The 18,178-nt window shown below is 43.7% G+C and overlaps 6 protein-coding genes across 6 annotated transcripts; 3 read left to right on the top strand and 3 right to left on the bottom strand.

The window, feature by feature from the left end:
* Window positions 1–337: 337 nt before the first annotated feature.
* On the bottom strand, window positions 338–1,830 carry LOC135341707 (TLC domain-containing protein 5-like). The gene is made up of 2 exons (XM_064538368.1): window positions 1,680–1,830; window positions 338–1,143 (listed from the first exon to the last, which is right to left on the bottom strand). The coding sequence occupies exons 1-2, from the start codon at window positions 1,713–1,715 to the stop codon at window positions 418–420; spliced, it is 762 nt and encodes a 253-aa protein (XP_064394438.1). The 5' UTR covers window positions 1,716–1,830; the 3' UTR covers window positions 338–417.
* A 1,381-nt stretch (window positions 1,831–3,211) lies between these two features.
* LOC135341691 (tripartite motif-containing protein 3-like) lies at window positions 3,212–7,012 on the top strand. Its single transcript, XM_064538349.1, has 3 exons — window positions 3,212–3,858; window positions 4,374–5,345; window positions 5,797–7,012. Exons 1-3 carry the CDS (start codon window positions 3,313–3,315, stop codon window positions 6,895–6,897), a joined length of 2,619 nt encoding a protein of 872 aa, XP_064394419.1. The 5' UTR covers window positions 3,212–3,312; the 3' UTR covers window positions 6,898–7,012.
* Window positions 7,013–7,020: 8 nt separating this feature from the next.
* LOC135341704 (RNA-binding protein 42-like) lies at window positions 7,021–9,536 on the bottom strand. Its single transcript, XM_064538364.1, has 7 exons — window positions 9,397–9,536; window positions 8,896–9,286; window positions 8,728–8,799; window positions 8,320–8,404; window positions 8,048–8,209; window positions 7,745–7,939; window positions 7,021–7,276 (listed from the first exon to the last, which is right to left on the bottom strand). Exons 1-7 carry the CDS (start codon window positions 9,423–9,425, stop codon window positions 7,164–7,166), a joined length of 1,047 nt encoding a protein of 348 aa, XP_064394434.1. The 5' UTR covers window positions 9,426–9,536; the 3' UTR covers window positions 7,021–7,163.
* Window positions 9,537–9,551: 15 nt separating this feature from the next.
* On the top strand, window positions 9,552–11,977 carry LOC135341693 (tripartite motif-containing protein 3-like). Its single transcript, XM_064538352.1, has one exon. It carries the CDS (start codon window positions 9,633–9,635, stop codon window positions 11,853–11,855), a length of 2,223 nt encoding a protein of 740 aa, XP_064394422.1. The 5' UTR covers window positions 9,552–9,632; the 3' UTR covers window positions 11,856–11,977.
* Window positions 11,978–11,979: 2 nt separating this feature from the next.
* On the bottom strand, window positions 11,980–17,082 carry LOC135341694 (hormone-sensitive lipase-like). Its single transcript, XM_064538353.1, has 13 exons — window positions 16,803–17,082; window positions 16,433–16,622; window positions 16,096–16,254; window positions 15,837–15,977; window positions 15,570–15,671; window positions 15,027–15,212; window positions 14,635–14,742; window positions 14,285–14,429; window positions 13,816–14,149; window positions 13,584–13,696; window positions 13,211–13,314; window positions 12,513–12,710; window positions 11,980–12,331 (listed from the first exon to the last, which is right to left on the bottom strand). Exons 1-13 carry the CDS (start codon window positions 17,003–17,005, stop codon window positions 12,119–12,121), a joined length of 2,196 nt encoding a protein of 731 aa, XP_064394423.1. The 5' UTR covers window positions 17,006–17,082; the 3' UTR covers window positions 11,980–12,118.
* LOC135341708 (protein Flattop homolog) lies at window positions 17,067–18,130 on the top strand. The gene is made up of 3 exons (XM_064538369.1): window positions 17,067–17,208; window positions 17,259–17,321; window positions 17,387–18,130. Exons 1-3 carry the CDS (start codon window positions 17,182–17,184, stop codon window positions 18,017–18,019), a joined length of 723 nt encoding a protein of 240 aa, XP_064394439.1. The 5' UTR covers window positions 17,067–17,181; the 3' UTR covers window positions 18,020–18,130.
* Window positions 18,131–18,178: the final 48 nt, after the last annotated feature.

The raw sequence follows: 18,178 nt of genomic DNA on the forward strand, positions 1-18,178 counted from the left end.
TGCTGTAGTAGTGCATGTAAGAGAATATGGATATGGATATGGAGGATAGGAGCTGCTATTCACACACTGCTATTCACAATCCCAGTGCAAAGATAAGACTTCTCACCTTAGTACCTATGAAACAGCTCTCTTCTAGGCCTTCAAGAACAATGAACTGCACACCCAGTCCCACCATCTATCATGATCTATCACCACTCGGTTCCACCATGTGGTTACAGGTTGAGCACCACGCCCTCTTTTAGATCCACCCCTTGCAATGTGCAGGCTCTCCAGCTAAGTTTATGTTTGTGTGCAGCTAGTACATTCATTGTAGCAAGCTGCATGCAATTCACACAGGCAGGATAAGAAAACGTGATAAGAAAACAATGCAAACATGCATGTGATAAAAAAAGAAAGCTCAATAAATCACAGTCACTATTACATTGTTCTCCTCTTTCTCAGGTATTTCTTGTAAAAGAACATGAGCACTTGAACTCCAAACACCACACTGATAATATAGAAAACTTGTCCACCAGCCTTTGCTGCAAGATAGATCTTGGGTGAGGTCTGGCACACATAATGATACACACTACCGGCTCCTAACCGGGCACCAACAAACGTTATCATGAACAACAAATCCACCCAAAATGCTTTCCGCCCGTTATACTGTCCAGTCTGTCTCATAAACCAGCGTAACTGCAGGAGAGGATTGGTGAACTCACTGGCACCCATGACAGCTGTAACCTCTGAGCCAAACTTTCCATGGTAGAGCGAATAAACGAGTGCAAATATCGACACGGCGTGGTGGGCCAGCATGACAGGCCCTTCCGTCCTCATGATCACACACCAGCTGAAATCAAAGAGGAAGTAGCCCAGGGTGATGACCACGGCAATATTGTGTAGATTCGTGTTGGCTTCACCGAGATAAGTGAACGGCCACGGGCCTGTAATGATAGCAGATGTAAAGCAGAGACCAGACGCTAGAAGAGCATGTACGGTGGTGATAATCCGACAGTTCCATTCGGCAGAGCGTTTCCGATTGAGGGCGTGTAAGATGAAGTAAGAGTCTGTCCACACTAGCAGGCTACCCAGGGTAGCTAGGAGGAGGTCCTGCTGGGATCCTTGGCTCATGGCTACAGAGATGGGTGCCTTCAGAAAGTCAGTCTGTGGGTAGAGAAAAAATTGTAATCAGCACTTTTACAGCATCATTACTAGGGCATCACCTATACAAAATTAATGTGTCATGCAGGTTTTCCTTCCTGAAACTATAAAGATGCATAGGTTTGAAATCAAAACCTTACAGCCAGAAATTTAAACAAGATCACCTTTGCATTGTAGTATATATACACCTTTGTGGGAGTTATCACCAGTAGTGGGGAATAATAACATTCTCTAAATCTCAACACCTGATATGAGCAGTACACTTGTACGTACTCCACATGGTCATATTTCCACAACATCAGATGTAATGAATCGTTCCAAAAACAACGAGAATGGATATAATTAACAAGGAAGATGCATGCTTGCATAGCGTACACTGTATGCACAAAATATGCTAGTAATATGAAACATTAACTTATGACCTACAGCAGGAGTACTCTTGCCTCTTATAGTTGGTTTATCAGGTGGGCTTACTGTGTATGCAGCATTGAATCCTCAATTTTATCACATACATGACATATGTAAGCCAATTAACTCACACCAAAGGAGCCTTGAGAAAGTGCTGCAGCATCCATGAACTCTCTTTCGGGCTCTGCGAGGGGTGTAACTGTCTCTATAAGGCCTGCACACAGGGTGCCCTGATCTTTTCCAAAGTGTCAAATCCACCCCACTATAGTTATCAATGGTCGTTAATCTAACAAACCAAAAATAATAGGCGTTTCCTTTGCAAAAAATGGCTGAATCTGCTCTTCAGGTAATCATATGTGTACATTTATTAGTCTCTCCTCTCATTAATTTTACAGCTATTCTCCAGGCTAGGAGTGAAAGAGCAGCTTGGAAATCTAGACCTACCGTTTTTCTCCAGGTTGTCTCCAGAGGACCATGGAGGACTGAAAGCTGGTGATGTCATCGAGTTTTGTGGAACTGAAGGAACTGGCAAATCCGAAATCCTTCTCAACATTGTTGCTCGGTGCGTACTCCCTAAATTATATCAAGGATGTAAACTTGGCAAAGAAACTGAAGTGGTGTTTATTTCGACTGACCACAAGTTTGATTTACAGCGCCTGACAAACCTTTTGGAAAGGCATGTGTCTCAAATCGAACATTTTGCATCAACACAGGACAAAAATTCACAAGAATACAAAGACTTAGTTCTCTCGTGCTTGGCTAGAGTACATGTGGTTTATTGCAGCTCGTCTGGTGAGTTGACAGTGACACTGCAATATTTGAAGACTTTTCTGCACACTCATAGCAGAGTTTGTGCTTTGGTGCTGGACAACGTTGCTTCTTATTATTGGATGGACAAAGACAAGTTTGAAACAATTCAGAATCACTGGATTTCAACGCTAAAAGAACTCATTCAAGAATACCATTTGATTGTGTTTGCATCGAAACCACTTATCTTCTACAAATCAACCAAACAATGGCACAAGGAAACAAAGGTGGTTAACTTATTCCCATAGCATAATTATTATTGTACGTGTTTTTCTCTAGGTTGAAAAGACTTTAGCTGGTAATGATTTCATGCCCAAGCTATGGCAGAGGATGGTGAAGTATCGATTCTATTTGGAACATTCTGTTTATGAACAAACAGTATCACTGTTTATTGCACATCAACTTTCCCCACTGCCAGCTGGTAGGGTATTCAAGTTCAGTGTAACTGAAAATGGATTGCTATTTATGTAACCATTCATTGCTGTGGCTTACTTGTTATTTTATTATCTAATGTTCAAATATGTACAGCTAGTACAGCTAGTATGACCACAAGTGTGTGAGTGAATGGTGAATTGACATCATAAGGTAGAAAATGGTATTAAAGCATAAAAACACTCCTGAGTCGTGATACAGTTAACTTATTATCTGGATCGCTCACAATAATACAGATCAGGGCCTAAAAAATTTATCGGAAAGGTACATATGTGTGTATGTCATTTTACTTGGATATCAAAGTCAAAATCTGCTTGTAAGGAACCCATGGGGGTTTCCCCTTGGCCTACCCAATAAGAATGGGTGGGGCTGTGGAATGCAATGAATAATGCAATACATCATCAGTGTTCTGTCCACACCCACGTTTTTACTACTGCATGTACTGTATGTAAGTACATGCAGCAGTGAGCTAGCTAGGTGCTGTAGCCTATAGATTTAGCAAGAGAAGAAGTAATCCACTGGGCCATGGCTCACAGGACTCATACATCAAAAACTAGGAGCAGCACTTTCAGAGCAAAAATCCGAGAAGAATTGATATGTGCTATTTGTCTGGATTTTCTCAGTGAGCCCAAGGTTCTCAGTTGTGCCCATTCATTCTGCCTTGCCTGCTTGAAACAGACCATACAAAGCAAGTACAAGTATGGAGCTGGATCTGAGCTACAGAAAGGCGACCTGGAGTGCCCCAGCTGTCGACAAGTCACAAGACTACCCCCGGGCTCTGTACAGGAGCTCGTTACCAACTATGCCCTAAAGCGACTCGTTGCTCTTGTTTCCGAACCAGAAAAGAAAACCACAAGAAAACTGTTATCTTCGAGGAGCCAGTCCTTAATCCAAGCAATCAACTGTCCGCAGCATATGAGGTCGATCGAGTTTTTCTGCCAAGACTGCAATGAGTTGCTTTGTCCAAAATGCACCAGCTCCACTCATCGAGGACACAACTTTGAAGACACTGACAAAGTGCTGCCTCAGCAGATACAAACACTACGGAGCTTAATCCAACCAGCTTGTGAGGTGAGGATTGGTGGGTAGTCTAGTAGTGAGTTGTGAGTCTCACGTTTGTTGATGCACACGGAGACTAGACTGTTATTATTATTTTAGGTGTTGTCGTAACATTTATAATTACTGCTGTCATTAGGATTTTCAGTTATTTTCGCCTATTTAGGAGCGTATACGTAATATGATACAGCAAGCTCACCTGCATGAGTTGCTATGCAGTTGTACTGCATGTCACCTCTTAGTTTGCTATTGTTAACCAGTTGAATAAACTTTCATGTAAGACTAAATTCCTTCTTGTCAGTTTGTTTTTTGAGTGACACTGAAAGATATAACTTGCATAAGCAACCGCACCTATATAGACTCATGATCTAGGGTAAATTCCTGCTCTTTGACTGTTTTTGTTTTTAGGTGTTGTAGGATTTCCTCGTTTCAATGGCAATTTTCCAGCTAGCTAGAGCTGTAACCTTATACCATGTACAGTGAATTAGTGATAGTCATCTACACTGATTGTGTTATCACTCTCACCACAGGTGGCCACAAGAGCTGAGGGAATGATAGAGCAACTTTACAAGGAGAAGGATATGATCTCAAATAATACTCAAAGCACATTTGAAGCAATCGAGCTATATTTCAAGAAGATCCGAAAAGTTATCGAGCAACGAGAATCAGCTCTCAAGTCTACCGTGCAGAAGTACAGTGATGTCAAATTGAATCGACTTGACTCGCACAATCAAAAACTACAGAATCACCATGATGCCATTCTAGTGAAAGTTGCAGAACTTGAAAGACTCATTGATAGCAACGACTTCTCTACACTCTTCCTTCGGAGACAAGCCATTAGTGAAGATCTCGAGGCCAAAGAACAGTCAGTCATGGCCGTGGGTGAACTACTACAACAGTCATGTGATCAAGGCTCCCTGCTGTTTCGAGAGAGTCAGAGTCCGAGTGCCTTCGCTGAGACTGGCATACTGAATGAACGTCAACAAAAACCGAATTCTCCGTTTGTCACACTCCGTAGACTGGTTGTGAGCGAGGAAGAGGACCCTTACCTAGACGTGCCGCTGAGGTTCGAAGATGAACAGAGCCAACCTCCGCAAAAGCAAGTGAGGGTTGATGAAACTAAATCAAGCATTGAGTACGAGCCAGAGGGGAAACCAAGTAAATCAAGCAGCCTCTACGACGTCCCTCAACCGTTTCCCAAGTCCTCCCATCAACAGCTATCTGTGAATCCTCAGGTACCTCCGAGGAAATCTTTAAGGATTATTAGAGAACCCTCCCCTCCACAACTGCCCCCTAGACCAAGGTCTCGGAGGGTTACCCCGAACACGGCACGCCCACACAATATCACAGGCTGGGACAATGAGTATCAGAACTATCAGCCGAGATCTCTCCAATTGGACAGTCCTAAAGCGAAAGCCATGACGCTCCCTTCCTCTCGTTTTATACGATCAAGCTCTACTTCGTCTGTGAATCCAATTCTCTCAGACTCCAGTGATAGTGAGGTCAGTGACAGTGTCAGCAAAGGATCTAATTCATTATGCCTCGGTGTTTGTGTGTGCTGCTCAACGGTCCGTAGCATAACAGTTTAAAATCAGCTCTATGACAGTGGTGCTTAATTCTGGCTAAATGCCTTGCCGCCTTTTAGCAACTTTACTTTGCAAAACTTAATTAGTACATCTTGTTGATCCATGTGCAGGGTGTCATACAGGGGAAAGGGGGATACCCCCCCATAGCTCCAATTCCCCCCCCCCTTTTTTGCATTCAGCTATACAGTTGTATGACTGAGTGTCCATAGCTACAGACTATAAACAGGGTATTGCAACACAATAACAGTTGACCTTTTTTTTTAGCAAAATGTTCTGGTTACTTTTCTTATTTCCCGGCCCCCTCTACATCAAAATCCTGTATGACACCTTGATGTGTATTGCCGGTATAATAACCACATTCATGCAGGGCTACGATGATCTAGATGACTTCTGTGGCCCCAAGCCTAAGCCCCGCACCAAGCCACCTCCCATCCCATCAAACCATCCCAACCGTCATCCTCCTCGCCCAAAACCAAAACCAAAGCCAAGAAAAATAAGCGATGCAAACACGGGCCCAATTTCTTCTAAAAAGCTACATGTCAGTAAGAAACGCTCCGTCACTCTCCCTGATGACATTGTTTACCCTCCCCTGCCTCCAAAAGAAGCACCTACCGTTGTACAACCTGTCAAAATCATCGGCAATGAGATGTTGTCTTCTAAATCCATGCAAGAGACGGTTTATCCGAACGGAATCTGCTGTTTTGTCGAGCTGAATGGGCACTTCGTCGTCACAGACGTCTACAACCACTGCCTCCGTGTGCTTGACAGTAATGGAGCTTATCTCGAGACGATTGGCAAAGAGGGAAGAACAGGAGGACAGTTCAAAGAGCCATCAGCGATCGCCATCGATTCTGATAATAATTTGTATGTGACTGAGCGAGACAATCCTAGAGTTCAAAAGTTCACTTCTAACGGCAAGTACCTGACAAGGTTCGGACAGAAGACTCTTCTTGGCAGTCAGCTGGGTGACCCTATGGGCATTGCACTAACCTCCGATAATTCCATACTCATTTCAGACTGGGACAAGAACGAGATCATCAAAATTTCCAAACTTGGGAAATTAGAAAAAATTGGCGAAGAAAACAACTTGCTCAAATTTCCAGCTGGACTGGCAATCAATCATCTAGGAAACGTACTAGTTACGGATCGTGGAAATCACTGTATTTGGGAGGTCACGATTCACGGAGACGTGGTCCAGAGGATAGGCAGCAAAGGAACGCGTCCTGGACAGTTCCTCTTTCCTTATGGCATCATAGTGCTTAGTAACAAATCGATTGTGGTCACTGAGAGTGGGAACAATCGTGTGTCGATATTTTCCGAGAATGGATCGTTTATTCGTTGTTTTGGCGAGAAAGGATCTGATCCCGGACAGTTTGACCATCCTAGGCATCTGTGTGTGGACAATTGTGGACATGTCGTAGTTGTAGACCAAATGAACCAGAGACTACAAATGTTCAATGTTAGCTGAGTTTAGTTTATTTTTTGCTTGGTAGTCTATGTTTATATTATTTTTATTTAGCTGCTGTATTTAATTGTTGTGATTATGGAATGTACTCTACTTTTAATTATACTTGTATGTGATGTACAGTAATTGTGTTAACAACATTATTTTGTGGGCTTATATGATGTGCAGTTGCATACAAATGTTACGATAATATTTTTCAAAGAAAGTGTGAATCATATTATAATTATGTGATGGCATGGAATTGTATAAATAGAATAAGAATTCTTAAGCTATTTGAATCCCAATTTTCTCTTCTCTTTCTCTTTCTTTTTGACCACCAGTAATTGTCTGTCTTTCCATGTGCTCTTGCGTAGTTTGACAGGTCTGTTTCCAATGTATCTCCCTGCATAAACACATGCAACACACATTGAAATAGAGTACATGTATAATTTATAGCAATAACCTTTAGCGAGAGTACTCTTATGTATCTCTCTGCATAAACACAACACACACACACACTAACAAACACTAACAATGAAATGGAGTAGCAACAACCTTTAGTCATGAACTCTAATAATAATAGCCACCCTGATAATAGCCCATGCTTCAAATGGGACAATTGATACGAAAGCAATCACTGATCTAAACACATCATTAGATATAGGCCTTTCAAAGTTATGACACTCAAAATTAGCTATCAAAACAAGCCCATTTCGGGCCAGGCTTATATATTATAAAGGCTAGACATCCATTACCCAAGTAAACCATTTGTGTACACACAACCAATCAGCGGACCCCAAAGTTGTTATACCTTAATGACACCACCTGACTTGTGCAGCTACACTGTGTAACTTGGCAACTATAAGCTCACCATTCATTTCTCTCATGGCACTCATAAAGTCTTTGGGGTCCTTGAAACTGACGAAGCCATAGCCCTTGGTCTTCTTGGAGTACCTGTCTCTGATTACTTTAGACCTGAGGAAAGAGGGAAATCGCGAGAAGCTCCTAGCCAGTGTATCGTCATTCACATCGTTACCAAGGTCACCAACAAAGATGCGAAAATCATCTGTGTGTGTGTGGGAATAAATTATTCAAAGAGTGTCTTAAACTCATCTGTACCATAAACTATTACTGTGCAAGCAGAGGCTGCCCCCTCCCTCCCACACCCACTCACTCGGGTCCCAGTCGTCCAATGAGGTGTCCTCCCACACCTTCCCCCCGCCCATACGCAGCTTCTTGGGGTCAGATTTGACCTTCCCCACCAGACCCTTCTTAGGAGGCATGGGCGGGACTGGAAGGAGACTAGCACCCATCCCAGACATAGTCGCTGTATGTACTGGGTAGATATAAGCAGTTAAGTATTGCTACACTAATAAAATAATTCTTGTATGCTCTTACAGTTTTAACAGTGTGCACGGTTTGGACAATCAATGGAAATCGGCTCACCTGACATTCCTGAGGAACCGGTTGCCCCGGCTACAGCTTGAGCAATGGCCATCGGATTGAGAGGAGTCATTGAGCCAGAATGCATCTGTGAAGGCGATGTAGATAAAACACCCACACCTATAATTATATACCACGTTTTTTTCGACAATTACTTTTGGGCCAGAAATAAATCATTGATCTAACCACGCCATATTGTAGCACTATCAAAGAGCTACTAAACAATTTGAAATCGGACGTTCACAACACAAGTTATGGACAATCAAAGATAAGCTCCAAAAACTGGCCTGAATTTAAAGGTTTAGATCTACACCTCCCAGAGTTTACATGTACACAAACAGACTATAACATGCATCCATAACCACACACACTAGCGGCTAAAACTGAAAAGGAAATGTGTACTGAGCTGACCTGCATTTGAGGAGGGTACTGCTGCATCTGTGGTGGATGGGGATGGACAGGAGCCGGGGAATACATTGGATGCTGCAGACAAGAAAAATAGCACATTGAAAAAAGGGGGGAGACAGTACAAGTGGGGGTAGTGGGAACTTATCAAACCGTGTGTAATGCATAACATACCTGTCCTGGTGGTGGACCCATTCCAGGGGGAGGAAATCCCATGTGTCCGGGGGGTCCCATGTGTCCAGGGGGTGGCATGTGTCCGGGGGGTCTTGGTGGTCCCCCTTGTAGCATTTGAGGGGGCAGCCCCTGGCCCTCAGAATGACTGCTATTGACTCCCATGAGAGGTCTAACAGGTGGCCCAGCTGACTTGAGGGCTTGTCGAGGAACAAATCCAGACTGAGTGGCAGGCATAAGCGGCTTCGGTGCACTGCTCAGCTGTCCGGGAGGGAGGAGGGGTCTCGGAGTATTGTCAGCTGGTCTCTGGGCGACCGACATCAGAGGGGAGGGCTTGGTACCCATTAATGGACGAGGTTTGGACGATGTGGCCCCAAGTACCTCTTGCTCAAATCTGTAGTTGTGTGGGTTGTAGTCATTTTATTAGATTATGTCTACATAACAACACTCCACTGAGCACTGAGATGCTTACACACATGTTACTCTTATGTTATAGATGCTCACCTGGACATCTCTTCTTCTAAGGAGTCCATGATCACAACTCCAGTCTCAACAGCACTCAATTTATATGGACAGCACACTGACACTGAACTGATCGCTAGACCAGTAAGCTACGTTCACAAAACGTCAGCAGTTGTTAGATCTACAAGCCCCTCCCTCCTTTTGCTCAGGCATGTGCTGCAGTATGTGATCAAGTTTATAAACTCAGCTAGCTATTAAGGACACCACCTCCGACTGCAATGGCTGCAACAGTACCCAGTCCAGATCTCCAACTAGATCTACCTGTGAGTGTGAGCCAACAGAAAGTATACAGAGAACTGATATGCTCAGTATGCAATGGTTTCCTGCAAGATCCCAGAATGCTTCTTTGTGCTCACTCATTCTGTGCAAACTGCCTGCTGCCTGCTGAAGATGCAATGTGCAATCCTCTGAAGTTAGGGTGCCCAATATGTTTTCAGATCACAAAGATACAAGATGTTAATGATCTTTTGGTGCCTTCAAAGTTTGCAGAAGTAATCGAAACGCTCACCCAAGAAGACAAGGAACACACTATTAACAATCTAAAGCAGCACAAAGCAAATCTTGTATCATTCGAAGAAGATCCAAGTTTACTACTTACTTCCCAGTGCCCAGATCACGATCAACCATTGGACTATTACTGTGATGATTGTGGACTGGTGGTGTGTTATGGGTGCACTGAAGAGGAGCACATGTCTCATAGCTGTGGAAAGAGTGTTAAATTCCTGCTAGAGGACCTTGCTCACTTGGAGAGCTTGATTCAACCTGCACACCAATTTGCAGCTCGTGCTGAGAAAGCTGTGGAGCAATTGTCGCAAGATCAGGAGGCAATTGAAGCCAATCAAAATATTTGTACGGATACAGTTCGGGAAGTTTTCAATCAATTGAGAAGAGCAGTTGACCAGCGAGAGAAAGCTATACTCGGCACCATTGAGAAATATGCTGAGACAAAACTGGCTCAAGTGCAGAAATACAGTAAATGGCTATCAGAGAAACAAGAACGCATTCAAAGAGCATTAGCTACAGCCTTGGAGCTTGTGGACGAGATATACACTGTTCGAATTATCACTGAGAAAGAAGAACTGACAGACGAGCTCGATCAGCAAGAGCAAGGAATCCTTGACATTGAAGAAGCTCTATTTGCTTCCAAATTTTCCTCAACTTACGTTGGATTCAAGAACGACAGCACTGTAAAGATTCAGAAGGAAGTGAACGAGCTAATCTCTCTGTGCGAGTTCTATCCTGATGCTGACTCAGGTTACTACCTCTCTCGTCCAATTCAAGTCGAAAACGAAGAAGACCCGTACCTTGTGGCAGGTGAAGCTCAGAAAAAGGCTAAGCTTATTCTTCAGCCAAAGAAATCGCCATTGAAGTATTCGAAATCGTTTCAAGATACTCGACCTTGCGTTATGAATGTACGAATCGAGTCCATTAAAGAACTGACAGAAGAATCTGAAGAGGACGATGATTTACCACCCCAACATGCTCTTCTTGGTCGCAGACATTCTACTCCAGGAGGCCTCAATAGAACTACAAACCATTTGCCACTTGTGCCAATCCGTTTCGACTCTCTCAATGTCCAAACACCCATCGTTCAACCGACCAAGGTGTTCAACAAACTAAGTCGTTCAAAGACAGAAATTGTTAACCCCTGTGGAATCTGTATTGGCGAGAATAACTCTATCGTACTTTCTGATGTCAAGAACCACTGTTTGAGAATTATTGCGAGCAATGGGAAGTTTATTGATTCCATTGGAAAAGAAGGAAAGATCTCTTGTGAATTCGAAGAACCCTGTGCAATTGCTGTCGACAAAAACATGCATCTGCTTGTGCTACAACGTGACAATCCTCGTGTGCAAAAACTGACCTCAAGCGGTAAATACCTCTCCAAGTTTGGACAAAAGTCCCTGAGGGGTAGTAGTCTTGGAGAGCCCTGGGGAATAGCTGTTGGTCCGAACAAGAAGATCTACATCAGCGACTGGGATAGAAATGCCATCCACATCTTTAACAGCAACGGAAAATACGACAAAACCCTCAACGAAGAGACGATGGACATGCTTGGAGATTTGCTCAAACTACCGGCAGGCATAGCTGTGGATCAAGATGGTAGCTTGCTGGTAGCTGACAGAGGGAGTCACTGTGTGTGGAGACTAGATCCAAAGGGGAGCATTCTACTCAAAATTGGAAGTGAGGGAGTCGGACCCGGAGAGCTCTACCTACCGTACGGAGTGGTAGTTTGCACTGATGGCTCCATAGCTGTCAGCGAGTCCGGAAACAATCGTGTCTCGATATTCTCACCTTCTGGGACATTTTTGAAGCATTTTGGACAGAAAGGGAACGAGCCTGGAATGTTCAACCATCCTCGCCATATGTGTATTACCAAGGAGAATGAACTGGTTGTTGCAGATGAACTTAATGGACGATTACAATTGTTCAGTTTATAAGCTCCATTGTCAAACATAGTAACTCTGGCTGCATGTGTGTCATGTTATAATAATGTTTGTTCTCACTGAGTGTATTTCCACCCCATTATTGTAAGCTCTTATACTGATTAAGTCAACATGAATGTTACTTAATAGACAACAAATTTTTTGGAACTGACAAATATTGTGTGCAAGAAGTTATACATAATTATAACTATACCAGTTTCTACAAATTAAATGGGTAAAAAAAAAAAGAGCACTATAGTAGTCTAGAAACTATTCAGTTACTCTTTGGGGGTAGTAACAAGTTCTTTCTTCAAGATGCTCAGGCACAGTCGGTGTGCATGGTTGAGGTCGCTGTTGTTACCCAGACTGACCATACACAGAAACCCATGGGGAAGCCCGTGAACTATGTCCAGAGAGACAGGTTGATTGACGGACTTGAGCAGTTGTGCCATGCTCACTGAGTCATCTAGCAGTGGATCTAGGGATGCTCCCTGAATGTGAATATGATAAAGTATGTGAATACAATGTTAGATGCAACAACACATCATGAATAGACTGGATATAGATAGATTCTAGGAAGGGGGCTTCAATATTATTTGTAGGCTTGATTCAAGTGCTTCACATGCAGTAGTTATAATCCTATTTTAACAAAGTACACTCAGCTAGACGTACCACTAAGTGGACAGGGGGCAATCCAGCGAGCATTTCAGGTGTGGCCAACATGGGAGACATATAGGGGTCGTTGGTGATCGCAGGAGAATCAAACGCTTTCATAAGCTCTGTGGCCAGCTCCTCAATCTCTTGTTCTGACAACTTGTCTCCCTCTTCGGGCACACACGGCTTGGGAAGGTTTGGCAACAGGGACTGCATCTGAGAGAGGAGAGAGGCATGTCCTAGTATTCTGTCTGCCAAGCACTGGTACTTTTTATACATACATACATACATTTGATTTAGAGTTACTATACTACATGGTTCCTGATTTGCAAAAGAGGCTATAATACCATTTTTGTGACATCTAAAGGGTGATTGACCTTGTGTAAATACAATGAGCCTCCCACACATGCAATCCCCTAAGGAAATATAGTTGCAAGCGTTGACAATGCTTGAGGGGGACAATCAACAGTTGTGTCTCACATTACACACTGCCATATTACATACTGCTATATATGGCACACTGCACAATTCGTTCCTTAGAGTGGTCAGCACACTATTCCTTACGAATCACCAAGGAACTTCAAAGCAGTACTGTGTGACCTCTTCTATCTTGGATTATTGTGGTACCTAACCTCAAAATAGTTACCATCACTGCGAGGCTTCAGCGTATGTTCTATATACCACCACACATGTGAGGTTGTTGATTACCCACTTACATTAGGGTCGTCTTCTTTGTCGAGGGCCTCTGCCCCATCGGACTGCTCCTCCTCGTCTCCATTCAGTTCCACCTCCTCCAGTGCATCCTCTATCTTGCTATAGCCTGAACAACAAGAAATACAGTCACACTAGCCAACAGGAATCTTGCCCAGTGTCTACTGGGTACAGAGTTCAATATAACCATTACCACACAACACACTCAATGCAATATCACATGATTCACATGCTGTACGTACGTACTACCTACATACCAATTAGGTCAGAGGGAATCGTCCTGTAAAGGGCTGCTTTCCAATAACATGTACATAGGATATAGACTAATCACACTACTATAAACTCAGTACTGTACACAAAGGGTCGAACTGTTCATACCTTTACTTTTCTTGTGTACCTCCCTGAGGCTGTTGAGGCTAGGGGGAGGAGGGCGCTCAGGGAGCTGCTTACTGGCCTTGGAGGAGCTACTACGTGTTGACGGTGGGGGAGTTCTGAACGGGTGAACAAAATAAGAACAGGTCTCTTAAAGCTACAGAATGCATGTTCTAAGATTATATTCTAACATGCATGTAAACAAAAGAGGTTGCTATAACCCATTTAGAGTGCTCACCTAGCATCTTTTGAGTCTGGATCAGGGGTGTAGAATCCCCTAGCTTTGTGAATCCTGTCTCTGTACTCTCCCCTCATCTTGAGCACCTCGTCATCGGGCAGCTGACCTGTGTAGGCCTGTTGACATGCCAACATTATACCAAGGGGCAGTATAGGGTCGACTACGGCCAGAACACGAGAGGCACACGCAGCAGACGTGCTGTTGGTGGATGGGTAGACGGAGAGAATAGCGTCAGGCATTCTGATACCGAGCTCCTTGGCCTTCATGGCTAGCGTGATGGAGAAGTTGCCCCCTGCTGAGTCACCCACGAAGATGATTCTCTCCGCTGTAGTTCCTACAATTAACATAAGAGCAATAACTTAATTGTACGTTAAAAAAAAGTTGAGAAATAGTATAGATACAATTGAGAGGTTTCAAAAGGAGCCGAAAAAACCATGCTATTCCCCCCGCTGCTAATAATTGATTGTACCTAGCTTGTCTGTGTTCTGTAGGACCCAGGCATAGGCCATCACACACTCGTCCAGTGCTCTGGGGAAGGGACCCTCTGGGGCCAGTGTGTAATCCACAGACACAATCGGTGTCTCCAGCTCAAAGGTCCACTTACGAAGGTAAAACTGAAATGGTCATAATTAGTGTGTGTAATTAATACAGGACCCTAGCTTGCTCAAAATAAAAGTTTTCTTGACTATGGAAAATTGAAGTACTTTTCTACATAATTATGCAATGGGTAAGGATCATCATCACACAGTACACACTTTAGGTCATTCACTCTTCTTTAGCAATAATAATATTATGTGTGTACACTATAATAGCTCTCACCTCATGACTATTTGGAGACTGTGCCACATAGCCTCCACCGTGCATGTGGAAGATGAGCCCAGTGGCTGGAGGAAGGGGCCGAGGAGTCCTGCTAGATACTGTACGACTCTGTGGGGGGGCGGGAGGGATAAGGTCATGCACACTATTGCACGACTCTGTGGGGGGGCGGGGGGGATAAGCTCATGCACACTATTGCACGCTTTAATTAATTAGTAATTATTGGATTATTAGTGGACACACACCTATTGACAGTACAGACAGGATTTATTGTTTAAATATTTGGATTGTCTATCAAGCAAAGGGAAAGGCCTGTAACTACAATAACATAACATAGTTAGCCTAATTATGGAAACCAAAATAATTATTACCGAGTACAAATCATACAAACTCACGGGTTGTTGTCCTTCCCTCCACTTGTGTGAGAGGAGCAGGAGAGGGATGGGTTTGTAGCCTAGTGTCCCAGAGGGTGGGATCAACTCCACCTCCTCCCCCTTGGTCCCCTCTAGCTTGATTGTCTTGGCTGGTATCTCCAACGTATGCTTCACATCCACAGAGTGAGCAATCACATTCATCCCTTTCTGCATTGAGGGGGGAGAGTGTTGTCTATGAAAGTGCATGCACACACAATGGCAAAGTTTTAACACACCTTGCAACGAATACATCGCAACGTGTAATGCCATTATTATACTATACGATTCTTTCCTACCACCATACAGATATCATCAGACTATACATGTACATTACTGAACTGTCCAGAGCATTAATTAAAGTAATGTGATGAATATCTGCCAGCATAATTAGTTCTGGTTCACTGATTGTTGGTTCCGGTTCACTGATTGATTACAAGTGTAAATTTACACTACACACTACACCCACTTACCTTGAGTGCATCTCCCTCGAGGAGTGACCAGACACTACACACTACACCCACTTACCTTGAGTGCATCTCCCTCGAGGAGCGACCAGAAGGCCTTGACAAAATAGACTGAGGTGTCCGTGGTGAGCTTGTCCAGTTTCAGACCACGACGAGATGAGTTCTGTAATCATTGCAAACACACAGCAACTTAAAAAAGAATTAATGAAGGAACACGCCTGAGTACTTATCATAGCTGATAACCATTGAAAACCACAATGGGGTATTTATCAAATTTGAGATTTACAGTAAGAGCAGTGAGGGCCCTAGTAGTTGAGCGCTTGCTTACCTGCATGTACCTTCCCCCAGTCAGTATGGAGGAGACTAGTTGTCTGAGCATGGACTCTCCTCTGTCAGCGTTGTACCATTGCTCATAGGAAGCCATGGCTACGTTGACCATGTACAAGAGAGGTTTCATTGTGGGGGCGTACTGTGTATGCAAGGGAATATTATTAGAATACTTGCAAGTACTGTAGCTCCTGTAAGGTCACAGAGGTGTACAGATCATTATTTTGTTTACAGCCCATCTAAGGATTCACTAGCTATACCTGGAAACCGTGGAGCTTGCCATAGAAGACGTCCCTACAAAGATACTCGTGAGACAGGGCTTTCAACATTTGATCCTTCAGAGGAGTATTGTTGAACAGCTGTGGGGCTGGGGTGATCTGCATTAGGTACACTGAATTGCGGAACAGCACCTCCATACCCTACAAAAATGAAAGACAGTGAGTGCAGCTTCCCTACAATAATAAATAGCATTACTGTGCTACGTGCCAGTGGTGTGCAGGTGTAGAGACGCTATGTGATAGAGACGCTATGTGATTGGTATTTTACACGTGCACGTATACTTTCGGCACAACTTAAACACACAAACAACCTCGTTACCTGCAAAGCCCTGCAGTAGGCGCAAAGGTTGTTGATGGCATCTACGGAGGAGAAGGTCAGATTGCCAACGTTTTTGGAGATCTTCACCACTAGGTCGCATACTGGCTGTAGGAGGCAGGAGAGAAGGAAAAGAAGACTCCGATAACCGTTGCCCTTGACTACTTTACCATCAGGATGAACAAAGTCATACCTACATTGTGTGTGCACGAGTGAGAGGTGTTAACCGAAATAGGTAAACATAAAAATGGTGATAATTGGCTTTAATGTTATTATATGGGGGTTGGAGCTGGCTAGCTACTCTTCCTAGCTATAAAAACCATGACTGTATTGGTTGAACATTGGTGCTGTAAGTTCAGCCTCTTCAACTTACTTAGAGCATCCTTCAGAGATTGCTTTCTGGTGCTCCTTCAGAGGACCTAGTAGCTGGCTCAGGGTTTCAAAAGCCTCATAAAATCGAGCATTGGTTTGTGTTCGCTTGCTTTGATGAGCCTTGAGGCGAATCTCCACATGTCTTTCAATGTCACGGAATATCTTATTGAAGTTGAACCTCTCAATGTCCATGGGCATCGACATAGTGTAGCACAGAGTCTGTTTGCAAGCGCAGATGATTAGCACTTTGCTTTATCACTTGATGAAGTGTACGTAGAATATCTTTTTGTGCAAAAGTCACATGACGACGCCCATGACCTTTCTGTCTGTTGCCATCGTAACTGCATAGCAAATGTCTGAGAAGAATTTTGTTCATCAAGATGTCTTCCCATTTCAGTGCTAATCAGGTACGTATGATGACCCATGAAAATTGTGTTACTTCTTTTCTTTATTGCAGTATGAAACTGCTTTCAGTCCAAAGAGACTTCAGAACTATGAAGTACCAGCCAAGCACAAAGAGGTACGAGCAGTATTATTAATTGTTGGCACATTCCAAATTTACGACATGCCCCTTTCTCCCTGTAGCGTCCTTCTTTGAGACGAGGCAAGACGACCATCATCAGTAACAATCGAGGTCACCTCAACAGCTCAGTTCGACCATCCACCGCTCCGCCCTGGAGCTCATTCGTAGGAACGTGGCAAACAGAACGAAAACCTCTCAACATTACGACTAAGTCAAAGCTTTTCAGAAACTTGGAGCAGTATGGTCGAGACTCTAAACAGAGTACAAGGGCATTCAGTGCTCGTTCAGCTTCTGTCCGTAGCAATAGGGCACAGATTCAAGACAATTCTGATGCTGTATCGCCCATCCCCGGCAACGTTCAGACAATGGAACTAGAATCCCAACTCAGAACTGAAGTGAGATCACCTAGTAATGCCAGTTCTAGGCCTGCAACTGTTAGTTCGATTCGATCGTCAGTACAAGGGTCTCGAACGAGTTCTCCAGCTGGTTCATTGCGATCCCCTACACCCTCCGAGTGTTCCAGAGCCTCGAGTGCATTAGAAAGTGTGGCTATTGCATCACTTCCATCGACAGCAGAGAAGGATGTTCGGTCTCCATCAAATAAAATTGATAGTTCAAGGCCACAGTCTCCCCTTCTGTCTACTGCTGCACAGTCAAGACTACACACATCACAGAACTGTGATACAGAAACTTAGATTTATAGAATGAATCCCTTATAGCATGCGTATGTTCTATTTTTAGAGTTCATTTGTACGAAATGTGATATGTTTCTGTGTGGCTGCATGGGAATTTGTACGTCTCTTAAATCGGATATAAGTATGTAGTTGGCTTCGGAATGTTTATGTACAGGGTCT

The sequence above is a fragment of the Halichondria panicea genome, chromosome 9 (genome assembly GCF_963675165.1).
Source record: "Halichondria panicea chromosome 9, odHalPani1.1, whole genome shotgun sequence".
Taxonomy (NCBI): Eukaryota; Metazoa; Porifera; class Demospongiae; order Suberitida; family Halichondriidae; genus Halichondria; species Halichondria panicea.